Source organism: Bipolaris victoriae (genome assembly GCF_000527765.1).
Source record: "Bipolaris victoriae FI3 unplaced genomic scaffold scaffold_5, whole genome shotgun sequence".
Classification (NCBI taxonomy): domain Eukaryota; kingdom Fungi; phylum Ascomycota; class Dothideomycetes; order Pleosporales; family Pleosporaceae; genus Bipolaris; species Bipolaris victoriae.
This window is the reverse complement of record NW_014575387.1, coordinates 248,270-262,103: the sequence shown is the minus strand read 5'-3', so window position 1 is coordinate 262,103 and position 13,834 is coordinate 248,270. Positions and strand designations below refer to the sequence as shown.

General features: G+C 51.5%; 4 protein-coding genes across 4 annotated transcripts; 3 read left to right on the top strand and 1 right to left on the bottom strand.

Moving 5' to 3' along the window:
• Window positions 1-905: 905 nt before the first annotated feature.
• Window positions 906-2,866, top strand: COCVIDRAFT_11939 (hypothetical protein; the record flags this gene model as incomplete). The annotated part of the gene is made up of 6 exons (XM_014705958.1): window positions 906-1,116; window positions 1,159-1,356; window positions 1,559-1,667; window positions 1,850-1,982; window positions 2,541-2,649; window positions 2,694-2,866. The coding sequence occupies 6 exons, from the start codon at window positions 906-908 to the stop codon at window positions 2,864-2,866; spliced, it is 933 nt and encodes a 310-aa protein (XP_014561444.1).
• Window positions 2,867-3,419: 553 nt separating this feature from the next.
• Window positions 3,420-5,936, top strand: COCVIDRAFT_86473 (hypothetical protein; the record flags this gene model as incomplete). The annotated part of the gene is made up of 2 exons (XM_014706069.1): window positions 3,420-3,602; window positions 3,654-5,936. 2 exons carry the CDS (start codon window positions 3,420-3,422, stop codon window positions 5,934-5,936), a joined length of 2,466 nt encoding a protein of 821 aa, XP_014561555.1.
• Window positions 5,937-9,427: 3,491 nt separating this feature from the next.
• On the bottom strand, window positions 9,428-9,991 carry COCVIDRAFT_33540 (hypothetical protein; the record flags this gene model as incomplete). Its single annotated transcript, XM_014706068.1, has 1 exon — window positions 9,428-9,991. One exon carries the CDS (start codon window positions 9,989-9,991, stop codon window positions 9,428-9,430), a length of 564 nt encoding a protein of 187 aa, XP_014561554.1.
• A 1,472-nt stretch (window positions 9,992-11,463) lies between these two features.
• Window positions 11,464-13,468, top strand: COCVIDRAFT_33539 (hypothetical protein; the record flags this gene model as incomplete). Its single annotated transcript, XM_014706067.1, has 6 exons — window positions 11,464-11,769; window positions 11,818-11,889; window positions 11,940-12,026; window positions 12,079-12,210; window positions 12,260-13,111; window positions 13,160-13,468. 6 exons carry the CDS (start codon window positions 11,464-11,466, stop codon window positions 13,466-13,468), a joined length of 1,758 nt encoding a protein of 585 aa, XP_014561553.1.
• Window positions 13,469-13,834: the final 366 nt, after the last annotated feature.

Here is a 13,834-nt window from a genome sequence, read left to right as displayed (position 1 = left end):
TCACAAATACTGCTGAATCTATTCTTGGACTTGCAGTTATCTCGAGGGGCGGGCGACCAACGGGAGGGAATTGCGAACGTGGTACAGCACATGGCGCTGGCACGCTGATTGGGCAGACTAGTCTGGCCATGCAGCCTGATGTCGACATTTGGGGGCATTTTGTGTTGCCAGCTATTTTGGGGCTTACTTACCCGCCGCGCTTGAGCCAGCTGCAGGCCATAGCGTCCATCTCTCGACGGCTATCGATCGGCTCACTGGCCCCCGCAACCAGTCTGGTAAGTAAATTGTCCCGTTTGGGCGACTCGGCCCTTAGAGGCATACGCCCATGTCGATGTGAGAGTTTTCGCAGCCAGGGGGGTCGGGTGCGTTAGTCTCTTCTTGTCCCAACCTCCCTGCGGGGCACTATCGACGAGTGGCATCATTCCAGAGCCGTCTAGGGAAAACACTTGCAGCGGCTGCGATAAGTGGCCGGCCCGGACGTTACTGGTGGCCTTGTGCAGATGCGCAGATCACGGGATGCAATGCGCCCGGTCTGTGTACAAGCAAGCACGGCACCTGCTGGTAGCTGTCCTCGTGCCAGCGGGGGAGCATGAGTGCGTGCGTGCGTGCGTGTATGCGTGTATGTACGTATGTGCGTATGTGCGTGTGCAAGCGAAGCGACGAGGGAGGGAGTCACTGGCCCTCAATGGCCACGTTGGCCACAGCCAGTCGACAAGCTGAGCTGGCAGTTGAGGCTGTTGTGATCATTTCCACCGCGGGACCTGCCCAGCTAGAAGCTAGGCGGACGAAAAAGGCAGACGGCAGTGTTGGCCAAACACGGCAGGTCGGTTGGCGATGTTTTTTTCCCGAGCTACGCGGGCAACGACGAGGGAGTGGTGTAACGCAGCGGAGTGGCATAGCACAAGATGGGCGGCGGCATCCAGTCAGCGTGCGCTCCCACGCAAAACAAGTCGCTTGTGCATGTTGTTCGAGGTGAAATTGCGAGAGAAGCTTTTGCTAGCGGTCGACGAGGGCCAATGACGGGGCCGAGGATGCTAGCTTACGCTGCGGGGCAATGCAGCGACATGCTGGGCTGCTGGGGCGGACGACAGGGGAGTCGAGGTAGTGGTCGTCGTGGTAGGTAGCAGTAGTACTCTAGCGGTGGTGGTGGTGGTATAGTGTGTGTGTGGGAGCGTGCTATGAATAGGCCGTTAATTAGGCTGAGCCGGGTCGAGGAATTGCCCATAATTAGGGCAACGGCCCAAAGTGGGTGGCATGGCGAAGGCAGGCGAGGGCAGGTGCAGGAAGCGGCGGTGATTGGTTACCGAGGGCTACAATCAATACTTGGCGGGCGACGAATGGGCCCTCGAGTACCGGGTACGTCCTCGGTCGCAGTCGGACAGACCAGGCCCTTACTCACCTGACTGCGCGGAACTGATGCTCAAAGGCCATTCTCTCCCGCTGCAAAGGCGCTACTTGCTGGTCCCTGGTTTTTGGTAAATGATGCCTGTCTCGTTTGCGTCTTGTTGGGCATCTAGTGTGCCCATTAATTGTCATCGCACGCTTGGTCGCCCTCTAGACACGACTCAAACCTCTGCTCGCTCGTCTCTGCGGCACGCCTTCGGTCATCACCATGGGATCCGCCAAGCTGGCCAAATTACGAGCGCCGTTGCACAAAGCCGTTCCCAGTAGGTTCCTTTGCCCGACTATCAGAGGTGGAACTTTTTTTCTTTTTTCTCTGCTTGGCGCGGTTCGTAGAGAAAACGCTTGGGATAATGCTTGCATTTGCACAAGTTGCGGTCTGCATGGCTCCTTGCTCGAACCCCATTTCTCCACGCTGATTCGCCTTGTCACAACGACGCTTCGCCAGTCCATTGTCGCAGCGGAGCACACCAGAGAATGGCGACTCGGCTGGCCGCAGGGTCTTGGAGTCACGGGCTCGTCGTGTGGGTGCTTCTCTGGGCGACCGTTGGCCGCCACTGTGGGAGAGGGTTTCATGGTGGGTAGGTAGTCGCAGTCACGAGGGTGTGGTAGTACCAGCGGTCTGACACATGGCTGGCAACGGTAGCAGACTGCCGGCAGCGGCGACGCCCAGGCAAGAAGACAGACAAAAGTCGAGGTAGTAGGTCCGACGAGCACCACAGTTTGCCCGGCCAGACGACGACTATGACGACAGGACTGCTTGTCGAGTCGACCTGGACTCTGCTCTGTGGCGTCACGGGCTGCACGCAACCGCTCAAGCACGGAACGCAGCCGCATGTGATGTGTTTGTGCCAATATCGCATTACTGCATGGCGCTGATGAGGCTGTCGGCTCACACACGTCAACCGTCCGAACCGAAGCTCCACCGACCGATCATGACATGGATGGCCGTTGTCACATTGTGCTTTGTCAGAAAAGCGCGGTATGTGTATGTACTTGGGTAGTAGTGTACATACAGGGACATGTATGTATGTATGTATGTATGTAAGTATGAGTCTACATGTGAATGTATACTACACAGCCGCATATAGACCTGTCTGTGCACATAGTTTGATACGTAGTAGTAATAGTAGTAGTAGCTTGCTGGCGGCCAGCGTCACACTGGCGGGCAAGGTGAGGCGGTGGGCGTGGTGCTGGCAGTTGCTGGCAGTGGCAGTGGCAGTGGCAGTGGCCCAGAGCATGTCCGAGGTACGTACCTTGAGGCTGCGCACAGGACGCCAGACAGCCAACAGTATGCGTGCACGCCATGGCTCAACCTCAGATCTTCGCTGCATCTGCGCGCGACTGGCGGCGACACGATCCGCTGCCGTCGGCCCTCGCTGTGAGTGGATCCGCGGCGACCCTGACTTGGCCGGCCGGGCGTAGGTGCGTGCGTGTGTGCGTGTGCGTGTGGCCGTGGCCGTGATGACGGCCGTGGTGGTGGTGATATTAATGGCATTTGCCTGTCCCTTTTCGGCACTATTAGCCCGCGGCCCAATCTGCGGGCTGGCCAATCAGCGCCCCATCCGCCCTCGCAGCAGTCTACACTAAGCGCCAGCCTGTCTGCTGCCCACTATGCCTGGCGACGACTCGACCTCGCTCAGTGGCCGCTGTCGACAGGCATACGCTGTCTCATGCAGTCTCTGCTGTGTGATATGGGCCAAACTCGCCCGCCCCCCACCGCCAACGGCGCCCAAGCACTCTCTACAAAAGACTTGCAAGCGCTCTCCACCCGAAGGGTCCTGTTTCCCGTTTTCGATCATCTTGTGCTGCCACTGCCCTACTGTGCTTTGCTTTGCTTTGTATCAGCGTATGCCATGCTCGCCACACTCCATCCCATTACCCCCTAGCCCTCTCTCGCAAACTCGCAGCTCCTACTCTTGAGCCTGTGTGCGCCCACTCACATCGTGATCATGGTAAGCTACTCTCGGCACTCGCCTCCTCCATCCACCCCAATGCTAACACCCCCATAGCAGGCCATGACACCCATCACCCCGCTAGAGCCGGGCATGGAAATGTTTGAAAGGGGAAAAGCATCATCCCTCTTCTCCGCTGCTCTAACGGCCCGCTCCTCGCTCGAGCGTCCGCTTTCTCACATCAGCGTTGCCTATACCGACATTGAAGACGACTCAAGCGAATTCGAGGAGTTCGGCGGCTCTTCTGTGCGTGTCCGTGTTCCGCTGAGTCTGTGCGTCGGTGCTAACAGCCTCCAGAGCGACAACCGACGAAGTCAAACAACAATATCAACTTTTGAAGAAGTGACTACCCCAGGAGAAGACATCCGACCACAGTTTGCTTTCTGGCCAGAAATAAAGCCAGTAGAAGGCCCAAAGGGTCCACATCTGTTTCGTGCTTCGCAGTCCTCGAATGAGTTCCCATACGATGATGCGCTGCAACTGTCTCCCCTGCTACCAAAGCAAACACCACTTCGCCAACAAACAGCATTCCGCGAAGCAACTCCAGAAACCATTGTGCCTCAAAAAGAGTACAACAACATCGCCCTTGCCGTAGCCCACCTTGACAATGCCGAAGTGCGTGCCTGGACTTCTCAAGATGTGGCTACCTGGATGTACCAGAATGGATTTGAAGACGACATCATTGACAAGTTCATCGGACACGACATCACCGGCGCCGTCCTCCTGGATATGCAGTTTGATGATCTAAAAGAGTTGGAGATCCAGTCCTTTGGCAAAAGACATCAGCTATGGAATCAGATCGACTCGCTCCGCACCGCAGAAGGTCTCATCTCTCCAACCGCGCCTGCCGCCATCCCAACCCCGTTTGAAGACATCGAACGCCCTTGCAAAGAGGCAAGAAACAGATCAAAGAGCAAGGGTCGGAAAGCCAGTCGCCGTGACAAGTCGCGCGGCCGCAATCTAGGAGACGATCTCATCACGCCTGCGCACTCCGTCTCGATTGTCGCGATTGAACAGCTACTGCCCAAGCCTCACGTGTGCGCAAAGGGTGAACGGTGCTCCAAGTGGAAGAAGCAACAAAGACAGCTCGCCAGACTCCAGCAGGAACACGGCTTTCCCATCTCTCCCGAAAAGGGTGGCCACATCTTCATTGCTGGCGATCCCGGCAACGCCCAAACTGCAAGCCATGCTGTCGAGAACGTCCACCGCCCCAACTCAGAATCTGCACCGTCGGTTGTGGTCCCGTCTGTGGTTGCATCGTCCGACGTGCTAGGTCCTGGCCAGCTACCAGACTTCTCCCTCCAAGATCTGCAAAAGTTTGAGCAACGCGACCCGCAAGACAATGTGCGACAATTCCTCACTCTGCAGGGCCAGCAACAACCTTACCAGACCGCTACTCCAATCGAGGCACCTCCCACCCCGCCAGCCGAGATATACCCACCCCGTCCATTCTTGGTGATACCACAGCAACAGTACTGCCCGCCGGTTTCGGCCTTCTCCGCATCTACATCGGCACATACCACTAGGTCGTTCGAGCCATTCGCACACACGCCGTCGACACCAGCTCTCCACCCTCCAGAGTTCATGCCGGCGCCTCACTCGAACCTCAAGAGCCTTCCCAAATTGACCATTCCCCCGGCACGTGCAATGTCTGTCCAGCCTGTCGGCAACCCACGTAGCGGTGCTCCGGTACACCAATACCTCGCACCGGACAGCGCCTTTTCACCTTGTAGGACAGCTTCACCAGGCGGGGTTTACCGATTCGGCACGCCTTTCTCCGAGATGGATGTACCTGTGACCGCCGTGCAACCAGAGCCTCTCAGCCGCGACACAAGCCAGTCCGTGCCCCCAAACATGCAGTACCAGCCCCAACTCCACAGGTCTGGCTCGCGTCACGACCGGCGACGCCCATCACTGCCCATGCCAGCGCTAGCTGAAGAGCGCGTGTTCAGCCCAACCGCCCACTCAGATGACGACACTTTGCGCGAAACCATCTTCGATGACTCAGTTAGCCCCGTTGACAGTGCCAGCTCATCACCGCTCAAAGCCACCAAGCCATTTGACATGGAGGCCCAAGACACCGTTGCACCTCTTCATAAGGGCGGCTTCGTGTACAAGGGCGTCAACCACCATGGTTGGATGAAGAAGCGCCGAACCAAACTCTTGCGCCATGAATGGCAAGACCACCACTTCCGGCTCCAGGGCACGCTGCTGGCCATGCACCCCAATGAGCTTCCTTCCTCGTCTGCACTGCAAACCATTGATGTAGATGACTATGCTGTGGCATGCTCGTCGCTCGCTTCAAACAAGCTCTCAAGCAAGCTTAGGGCCCTCAAGCTCTCTTCGGGTCATCACAAGGACAAGTCGGCTGCCAATGCGCCCGCCTTTGAGTTTCAGCTTGTGCCCACCGCTCCTGGCAAAGGCGATGTCAAGAAGCTAATGCCTAACGGCAAGGTTCAACATTTTGCCGTCACTACCAAAGACCAGAGGATCGACTGGATGCGTGAGCTCATGTTGGCCAAGGCTTTGAAGGCCAAAAGCGACGGCTATCAGGTCAATGTCAATGGTGCTAACATGTAGGGTCACCACGAGAATGTTTCTCAATTTTCCTTGGAGTTTACTTCGATTTTTTTCCCTTCCTTTTCAGCAAGCGAGCAGGCGAGTTTTGATTCTCTTCTTCTTTTTCTTTCAAATTTCCAACGTTCTCCACTCTCAAATTCTTTTTTTTTAGCAGCACACTTTGGTGAGCTGATCATGACCCGCTATTATACCCTTTTACGTTCTGTTTCTTTTCTTAGTATACATGTCTTGTTTTGTTTTTCTCGCGTTCCTTCTCTCTACATGCTTATTTTCAATGCATACATCTAAAGACTTTGAACGCTCAGCGGGGCCGCAAGGTCAGAGACGACAACTAGTTTTGGTTTTGGGCATGGTTAATGTGTTGGAAAGATTGCATGTATGGGGGGTCATGCTTAGCACAGACATTCGCGCACTCATTTATTGGATATATTTGGGGCATGGCAGATGTTCGTTGTTATTGTTGAAAAGCTACTGTTTATATTGAGGTATTGGAGGTAAACTGTGTTAGGAGAATGCCATGTGAGGAGAAGAGAGCCAGGAGAAATCGAATATTGGTATTGTAACGAATGAAATGACTTTACGACTTATCTCTGTCTTGTGTGGTGAACTCTTCTTAGATTGCCTGCGGCTGGACTTTCCTGTCTCGTCACTAGCCATCCATCTCTATTATTATTTCGAACGGCAACAATCATTCCGTCCCCACAGTTGTTCGTTGACTTGGACCTGTGCCGCATACTCACATAACGAGCCCCCAACTCCTAGGCACAAAATAGAAACTGGACAAAACAACACCAAAATGTATCAATACTCACATCTCGGTGTCCGATAACCATCCATGCATGGTACCTTGCATTCGGCCCCCTCCATCAATCTCTGTCGTACCACCCAACCCAACCCCCCTCAACAAAAAAAGACCACTAATTACCTCAATTTTGCCTGTATCTCACCCACCACCAGCACCACCCCCGCAACCTCAAAATACAGCCTAACTCCCAAAATACAACTTTGACAAACGCGGCATCAGCAATACAGATACGGCGCCCATCACACGTCCTAAGCGAAACACCCTGCTCTTCCGATCCAAAGAGAAACGGAAGCGCGATAATTTGTCATTACCCGATTCCCGAGCCAGCGGTAACTTCTTTTGGGGGGGGGGGGGTGGCCCTTTTCCATCCCGTTAACGCATTGACGGCGCGCTCGAACGCCATCCTAGGGACCCCCCCCCTCCCATGCAACGAATGCGAGAACGAAGTTATGTCACAAGAACAAGGGGGTGAGCATAGTAAGAACAGTCAAAGAAGAAGCTTGCAACTTCATGACTAAAAAAGATTGGACATAGTGTGGATTACGAAGTTTAGTTTTTTTTTTCAAATTGTTTGTACATACGTAGTAGTGTGTGGATTGCATAAATCGTTTCTTAGGGACGGGCAAATGGATTCGGACAAAGTACTGTACGTACGTACGTACGTACGATAGTATAGCACTTGGATTTGGAACTTCTGACCTTTGGTAGTTGACTCGAAAAATAACAACAACAACAACAACAACAACAACACACCCCCAGCCAGCCCCGGCATCTGGAGGGGCTCCACACACACCTGTCTCTCACACACTCTTTCACACTCTCTCGATTGCAATCAACTCGTCTTGGCGTGCACTTTCAGCCCCCTCACCCCCCCCCCGCCAATCTGCTAGTAGCCCACTTTTTTCTTCCCCTCTCTCACTCTCTTTTCGTCCCCTTCATTCCTCTTTTTTTCTAGTCTTTCTTGTTGGAAACCCCCCCGCTTTAGCTTTATTATTAGCATGTTCAAATAAATTGCTAGGGTAAGTTTGTATACAAGTTATCTGCAACCCTTGGTAGCCCGTCTCTCTCTCTCTTTCTCACTATCGTGTTAGTGGGGGTTATTTTTTTGAGTTCGGTTCGGGAACGGGCGGTTGGGTTTGTAAGTAGTGAGCCGCGTTTTTGGTCGATACGAGGTTAGGATGTTTTTTTACTTGCTTGGGTTTGGGGGCTACGGGGCTAGGGCTAGTAGGGAAGCTATTATTTACTAGGGGATTTAGTGTACCGGAGTTTTTTTGTGTAGGCGAGGGATGGGAGGGAAAGTGTTGGTGGAGGTGGGTTGAGTTTGGGGGGGGGGAAGGATAAGCGGGGGTGTGTTTTTGGTGTTTGACAAATTGGGCAGAGGACGAGGTTTTGGGTGTGTGATTTTGTTGTGCGTGATGCGGATGCGGACGCGGATGCGAGGTTGAGATGTGATGAGGAGTAAGTACCTATGGTTTTACTGGAGATTCATGCGTGGATGAGTGCCAAGGGGGGAAAGGTGGGTTGCGATGGTGAGGGTATTTGGGTTTCGAGGGTGTTGTATGCTAGACAAGGCGTGGTTTGATGGTTGCGAAAAAACTAAAAATGTGAGTAAATAAATACGATTCCAGAGAATGAGAACAAAAACATCAGCTTCCGACTTGTTGGAACATTAATGTTGTTCATTAAGGGTTTCAAACGGTGTCATAGCAGGTTCAGCATGAACTTTGTGGGTTCAATATGCATTACACACAGCCTGATTCATTTATCCGTATCCTAGCCCCACTGAAAGTTTGATCGCACACATCACCTTCATCACCAATTTTCCATGCCTGTCCCTCCCTTAGTCCGGGTCATTCCGGTATATCACTTTAATATCAAAGTCACAAGCTGTTTATCCTGGCAGGTATTTCGGCACAACTATAGCGAACACGTGAATGACAGCGGATACCTGTATGAAAAAAGAGTGCCCTGTCGCTGGTGCGAAGCACCCTCAGAGGTTGCAGCAGAAAGTGGTACTGACAGCTGTCAGAATCGCTTTGTGTAGCGTAACATGCGAAGATACGGGTCATGACGGTGTAATTGTGTTGATGTTTGTTTGATTCATGGGATATGATCGTGTGTCACGACAGTTGGTGTCAGGTGGTGCGGTACCAGAACAAGGGTGCCAGAAAGATCAAATAGACCATTCGGTTTGACTATTACGTCGAAATAAATGATGGAAAAATTGCCCACGCCGTTCGTTCATGGGAAAGGGGAAATTTGGTACGAGTCGACATGAGTTAAACTAACTAAGCGAAGATTATATCCAAGAACCAATACAAGAGTAATTTGCGTGACAAGAGACCAGCCCTCTTCCCAACATGTGTGGACATTCTCCCGTACCGTAGATGCCAACAAGAAGAGGGATACCAGTCCTGCTCTGTAGTAGATACCAGCCAAATGCTGGATCATGCCACTGTATATGGCATCAAAATGAAGAGCTTTCAAATAATATACACTATGCGACGGATTGTTATATGTTCTGAAACAGGCGCCCAAATATGATAGGTAGAAACTGGAGGATGATTGGAGTGCCCGTCGAGTGTATCCAAAAGAATAAGAGTTGTTGTGATAAGAACATGAAATTACAACATTTTTTGTGGCCTTTCATCGTGACCTTTGGAGGTTGTTGAAATTGACGAGATGCTTACTCCTCGGGGGTTTCTGGCTCACGTTTCTCAGCAGCCATACCATGTGGGATACCGTAAGGGCGGTCCCAGGTTGGCAACTGTGGCTCAGCCTCGGCTTCGCGCTTCTCAGCAGCCATGCCATGAGGGATGCCATAAGGACGTGGCCAGGTTGGTAATTGCGGCTCAGCTTCAGCCTCACGTTTCTCAGCGGCCATACCATGGGGAAGGCCGATAGGACGTGGCCAGGTTGGGAGTTGTGGCTCAGGTTCGGCTTCGCGTTTCTCAGCGGCCATGCCGTGTGGCAGACCATAAGGGCGCGGCCAGGTTGGGAGTTGTGATTCAGCTTCACGCTTCTCGGCGGCCATACCGTGTGGGATACCGTAAGGGCGTTTCCAGATTATTCCGGCATCAGCATCGCGCTTCTCAGCAGCCATGCCATGAGGGAGACCATACGGGCGCGGCCATGTCGGGAGTTGCGGCTCAGCTTCGCGCTTCTCGGCGGCCTCGACAGGCACTGGAAGTGCTGCACTGGAGACGGTGGCCGCGAGGATAGCGGAGGCGATAATGGCGTTGAATCTCATGATGCAGGATTGGATTGCTTAGTCGTCTGATGTTAAAAGTTGGAGCCGCAGATCGATTCGGGACCGAATTGTTGACGGTGGTCGTTGAGATTGTACTCGATGATGAGGACAGAATTACTGAGAATCCGTATCATTTAAGTTCGAAAACGATAAAGCATGTAGTGAGTCGGGAAGTTTGTTGGTCTCAATAACATCAATAGACCCCATGGTGATCAATAGATTCACAAACAGTGAAGTCAATGGCTATTCAGGCAATACTAAACCGTCCGATCAGGTGAAGGAAAAGGCAACAAAGGGATACTTCTTGATAGAAATGGGTCCGGACCAATGGAAAGAAAGTATCCGTCAAAAAGATACCGTTGAGATCACAGATGCTTTCGATCGTGACGAATAGTCTGATTCCAGAACGCTCTTGCCAACCAGCAATGTATGGAGTGGGTACAGCTCTTTCTGTCCCTTCAAGATTCATGAAAGGGATTACTGCAGTTATCAAAGAGGGCGTTGTGATGGAGGTATGTCGTTAAGATTACCTTTTCTGGATCTGAATAGCTTCAATAGAAACCGTGGGCTTGGCACGAATCACGAGCGTCCAACGTCAGCCTCACCACAGGGCGTTCCCTTTGGTCGAGACATGACCAGGCTGCGGGGCTCAATCGATGGGGTACGCTATAGTTTTGGCGCAAGATCCAGACACCTGCGGATATTAAGGTGGTTCGTTTACAGGATTGCCATGTGCTGAGAGTAAGTACTGCGCATGTTAGCGCAACGCTCGATATGTAAAGCCAATTATGCGAAGAAAGCTAGTCACTGAAGATTATGAAATATAATCAGACGTTTCCAGCTCAATTAGGATAGGCCTCTGTACTCATAACACGGATGCTCAAATACAAGGATATGTATCGTAAGAAGCTTGGCCCAATAGTAACACCGGGGTGATTGTAGATAATCGAGCTAACTTTATTTAAGGAGTATCATCTTGTAGTTCATAATATAGGGACAGAACCGTAACAAATATGCTTGCTGCGTGCGTTCATGCAGATTGCCTTTGGGATTGCTAGGTGCATGTCCCAACTATCCGATACAAGTATTGCAACCCTTGAGAAAGGACAGTGGGCGGCCATTCCGATCCGACTTGGATCTTTTGCGATAAAAATTACACATGTCTGCGTCATCTCAGTCTCATATTGATGTGGTTTACGCCTTGAAGGAGGAAACTCGCTTTTGAGGAGAATCGGTCGACTGGTGTTAAGCGCAAGAAAGTTGATCAAAACATGTGATACATGCTTCTAGATACCTTCGCAAGTATATGCACGACTCGTCTTGTCGCAATGGCTGCTGTACATGAAGTGGTGGGGTAACTGGCGAAAGTTGGGAGTTGATCCAACTGATTGAGCTAGCGCCGCACGTGGCTTCGCGCCGAAAGTGCACGCGAGAATTGTCGCGAATAATAGATGTGAGACAACCATGAAAGCATGCATGTCCGAATAGCCAATACGACAATTCCGGCATTCCGGAGGGTATTTTCCGGCTTCCAAAGGCGCTCACCATGGATCCAGTCGTCCTGTCGAATTGATAGCAATCGCAGTCGACGGTTTATCACCACCCAGACCTCTGTTGAGAAACCGTACTACATCACCACACCTATATTCTATGTCAATGCTGCCCCTCATGTTGGCCACCTGTATACTATGGTTCTTACCGATGTAATCAAGCGTTGGCATGTACTTAAGGGAGAGAACGCTATTTTGTGTACGGGGACAGATGAACATGGCCTAAAGGTGGTTCCGCCTCACAAACATAGCTGACATTCACTAATCCTCCTGCAGGTACAAAGAGCAGCAGCTAAGGCAGGTGTCGACCCAAAGCTGTTTTGCGACCAAGGCGCCGAAATCTTCAAAGTACGCATGTATGCAAAGCGAGCCCCACCATTGATACTCACTCCTCAAAGGAACTTGCACAAAAAGCGGAAATCACAAATGATCATTTCGTACGAACGACCGACCGCGAACATAGGAGTTCTGTAGAATATGCATGGGTATGGGACTATATATGTACTGCAGAACAGAAAGTTAGCTGACGGCGCGTAGTACTTGTTACAAGAGAAGGGCCTCATATACGAGCAGAAACATGAGGGCTGGTATTCAGTCACAGACGAATGCTTCTACCCACAGTCTGCTGTGCAGCCATACCTTGACCCACCGTCAGGACGGAAGATAATGGTATAACTGGGCCGATTACCTGTTGCCGTTTAAACTAACCAAACCACAGACATCAATTGAGACAGGTAGTGAAGTGGAGTGGTCTTCTGAAGAGAATTATCACTTCCGTCTTTCAGCCTTTCGTGACCATTTGCTAGATTTCTTCAAGGAAAACCCCGAATGGATCACGCCTGAACATCGCATGAAGGAAGTTGTGCAAGCGGTTGAGTCGGGTCTGGAGGATTTGTCAATTTCCCGGCCATCCGATCGACTGACATGGGGAATTCGAGTTCCCGGAGACGATTCACAGACTATCTACGTGTGGCTTGATGCGCTCATGAACTACGCTACAAAGGCAGGTTACCCGTGGACTCCCGGGCACGAAAAAGCAGGAGGCTGGCCCGCTGATTGTCACGTCATTGGCAAAGACATTGTCCGCTTCCACTGCATTTATTGGCCAGCTTTTCTCATGGCACTTGGACTTCCCCTTCCAAAGAAGATACTAACCCACGCCCATTGGACTCTTGGGGGATCAAAGATGTCTAAGTCGACTGGCAGGGTAGTAGATCCTTTCCATGCTCTCAACAGATACGGACCAGATGTCATGCGCTTCTACATGGCTTCTGAGGGTGGCATACGAGATGATGCTAGCTATGATAACGACCGCATCATCAGCATGTATACCAAATTTCTGAATCAGCAACTCGGTAACCTTGCTTCTCGTGTTACAAGAGGTAAGAAGTGGAGTGTCCGGGGTGCTATCGAGCGTATAGGTCAAAGTCCGAAAGAGATTTGGGAAGAAGGTCCGGGTGCCAGGTTCTACAACAATTCACTTGCTACTATCGCTTCAGAAGTAGAGGCTTCTTTCGATGCTTACGATCCACGCCAAGCCGCCTACCAGATATGCAATTTCGTACGAGGAGTAAGATACTAAGCACCCTTGCATTGTATCACTACTGACGTCTAGAAGTCGAATGCATTCTTCCAAATGTCAAAGCCCTGGGGCAAAGTATTACATTTCGGCCCTGGTGAGCCTGGCGAGGAAGTGGATAAGATTATTTATCTTGCCTCTGAAGCGCTTCGCATCACTGGTATCCTGCTCCAGCCCTACATGCCGAACAAGACAAATACTTTGCTCGACCAGTTAGGTGTACAGCCTGATCGCAGAACGCTGGAATACTGCAAGCCTGGCGCTGATTTGGACTATGGAACTCCACTGGTGGAGCTGGGTGGGATGTACAAGGGTGTGCTGTTCCCACCGCTCACAAGCCTCGAATAGTCCTTGTACATTTGTGTATGATATGTTATTGTAATCATAAAGAAAGACCAGGAAATGAGACATGAGGATATGATAACTAGGTTCAGTAAAAGCTTCAGTTGTCTGGGTAAGACCCTGGTTTCGTCGGTTAGTTAAGCGTTGATAGGTTGATACTGCAAGCCCAGCGCCAAGACCGACATCATCGCGCGCGACCTAAACATTTCTGAAGAAACAATCTCAACTCTGACATTATCACAACCTTGTCACTACTAATATCACCGCTTTTGCTTTGCGCCTTCCATCAAAACCAGTCGCAAATACTTCTTTTTCTCACTTGCATACCAGCGAAACGTGTAAATCAGATCGCCAGCGCTTTCCCGCAGTCTC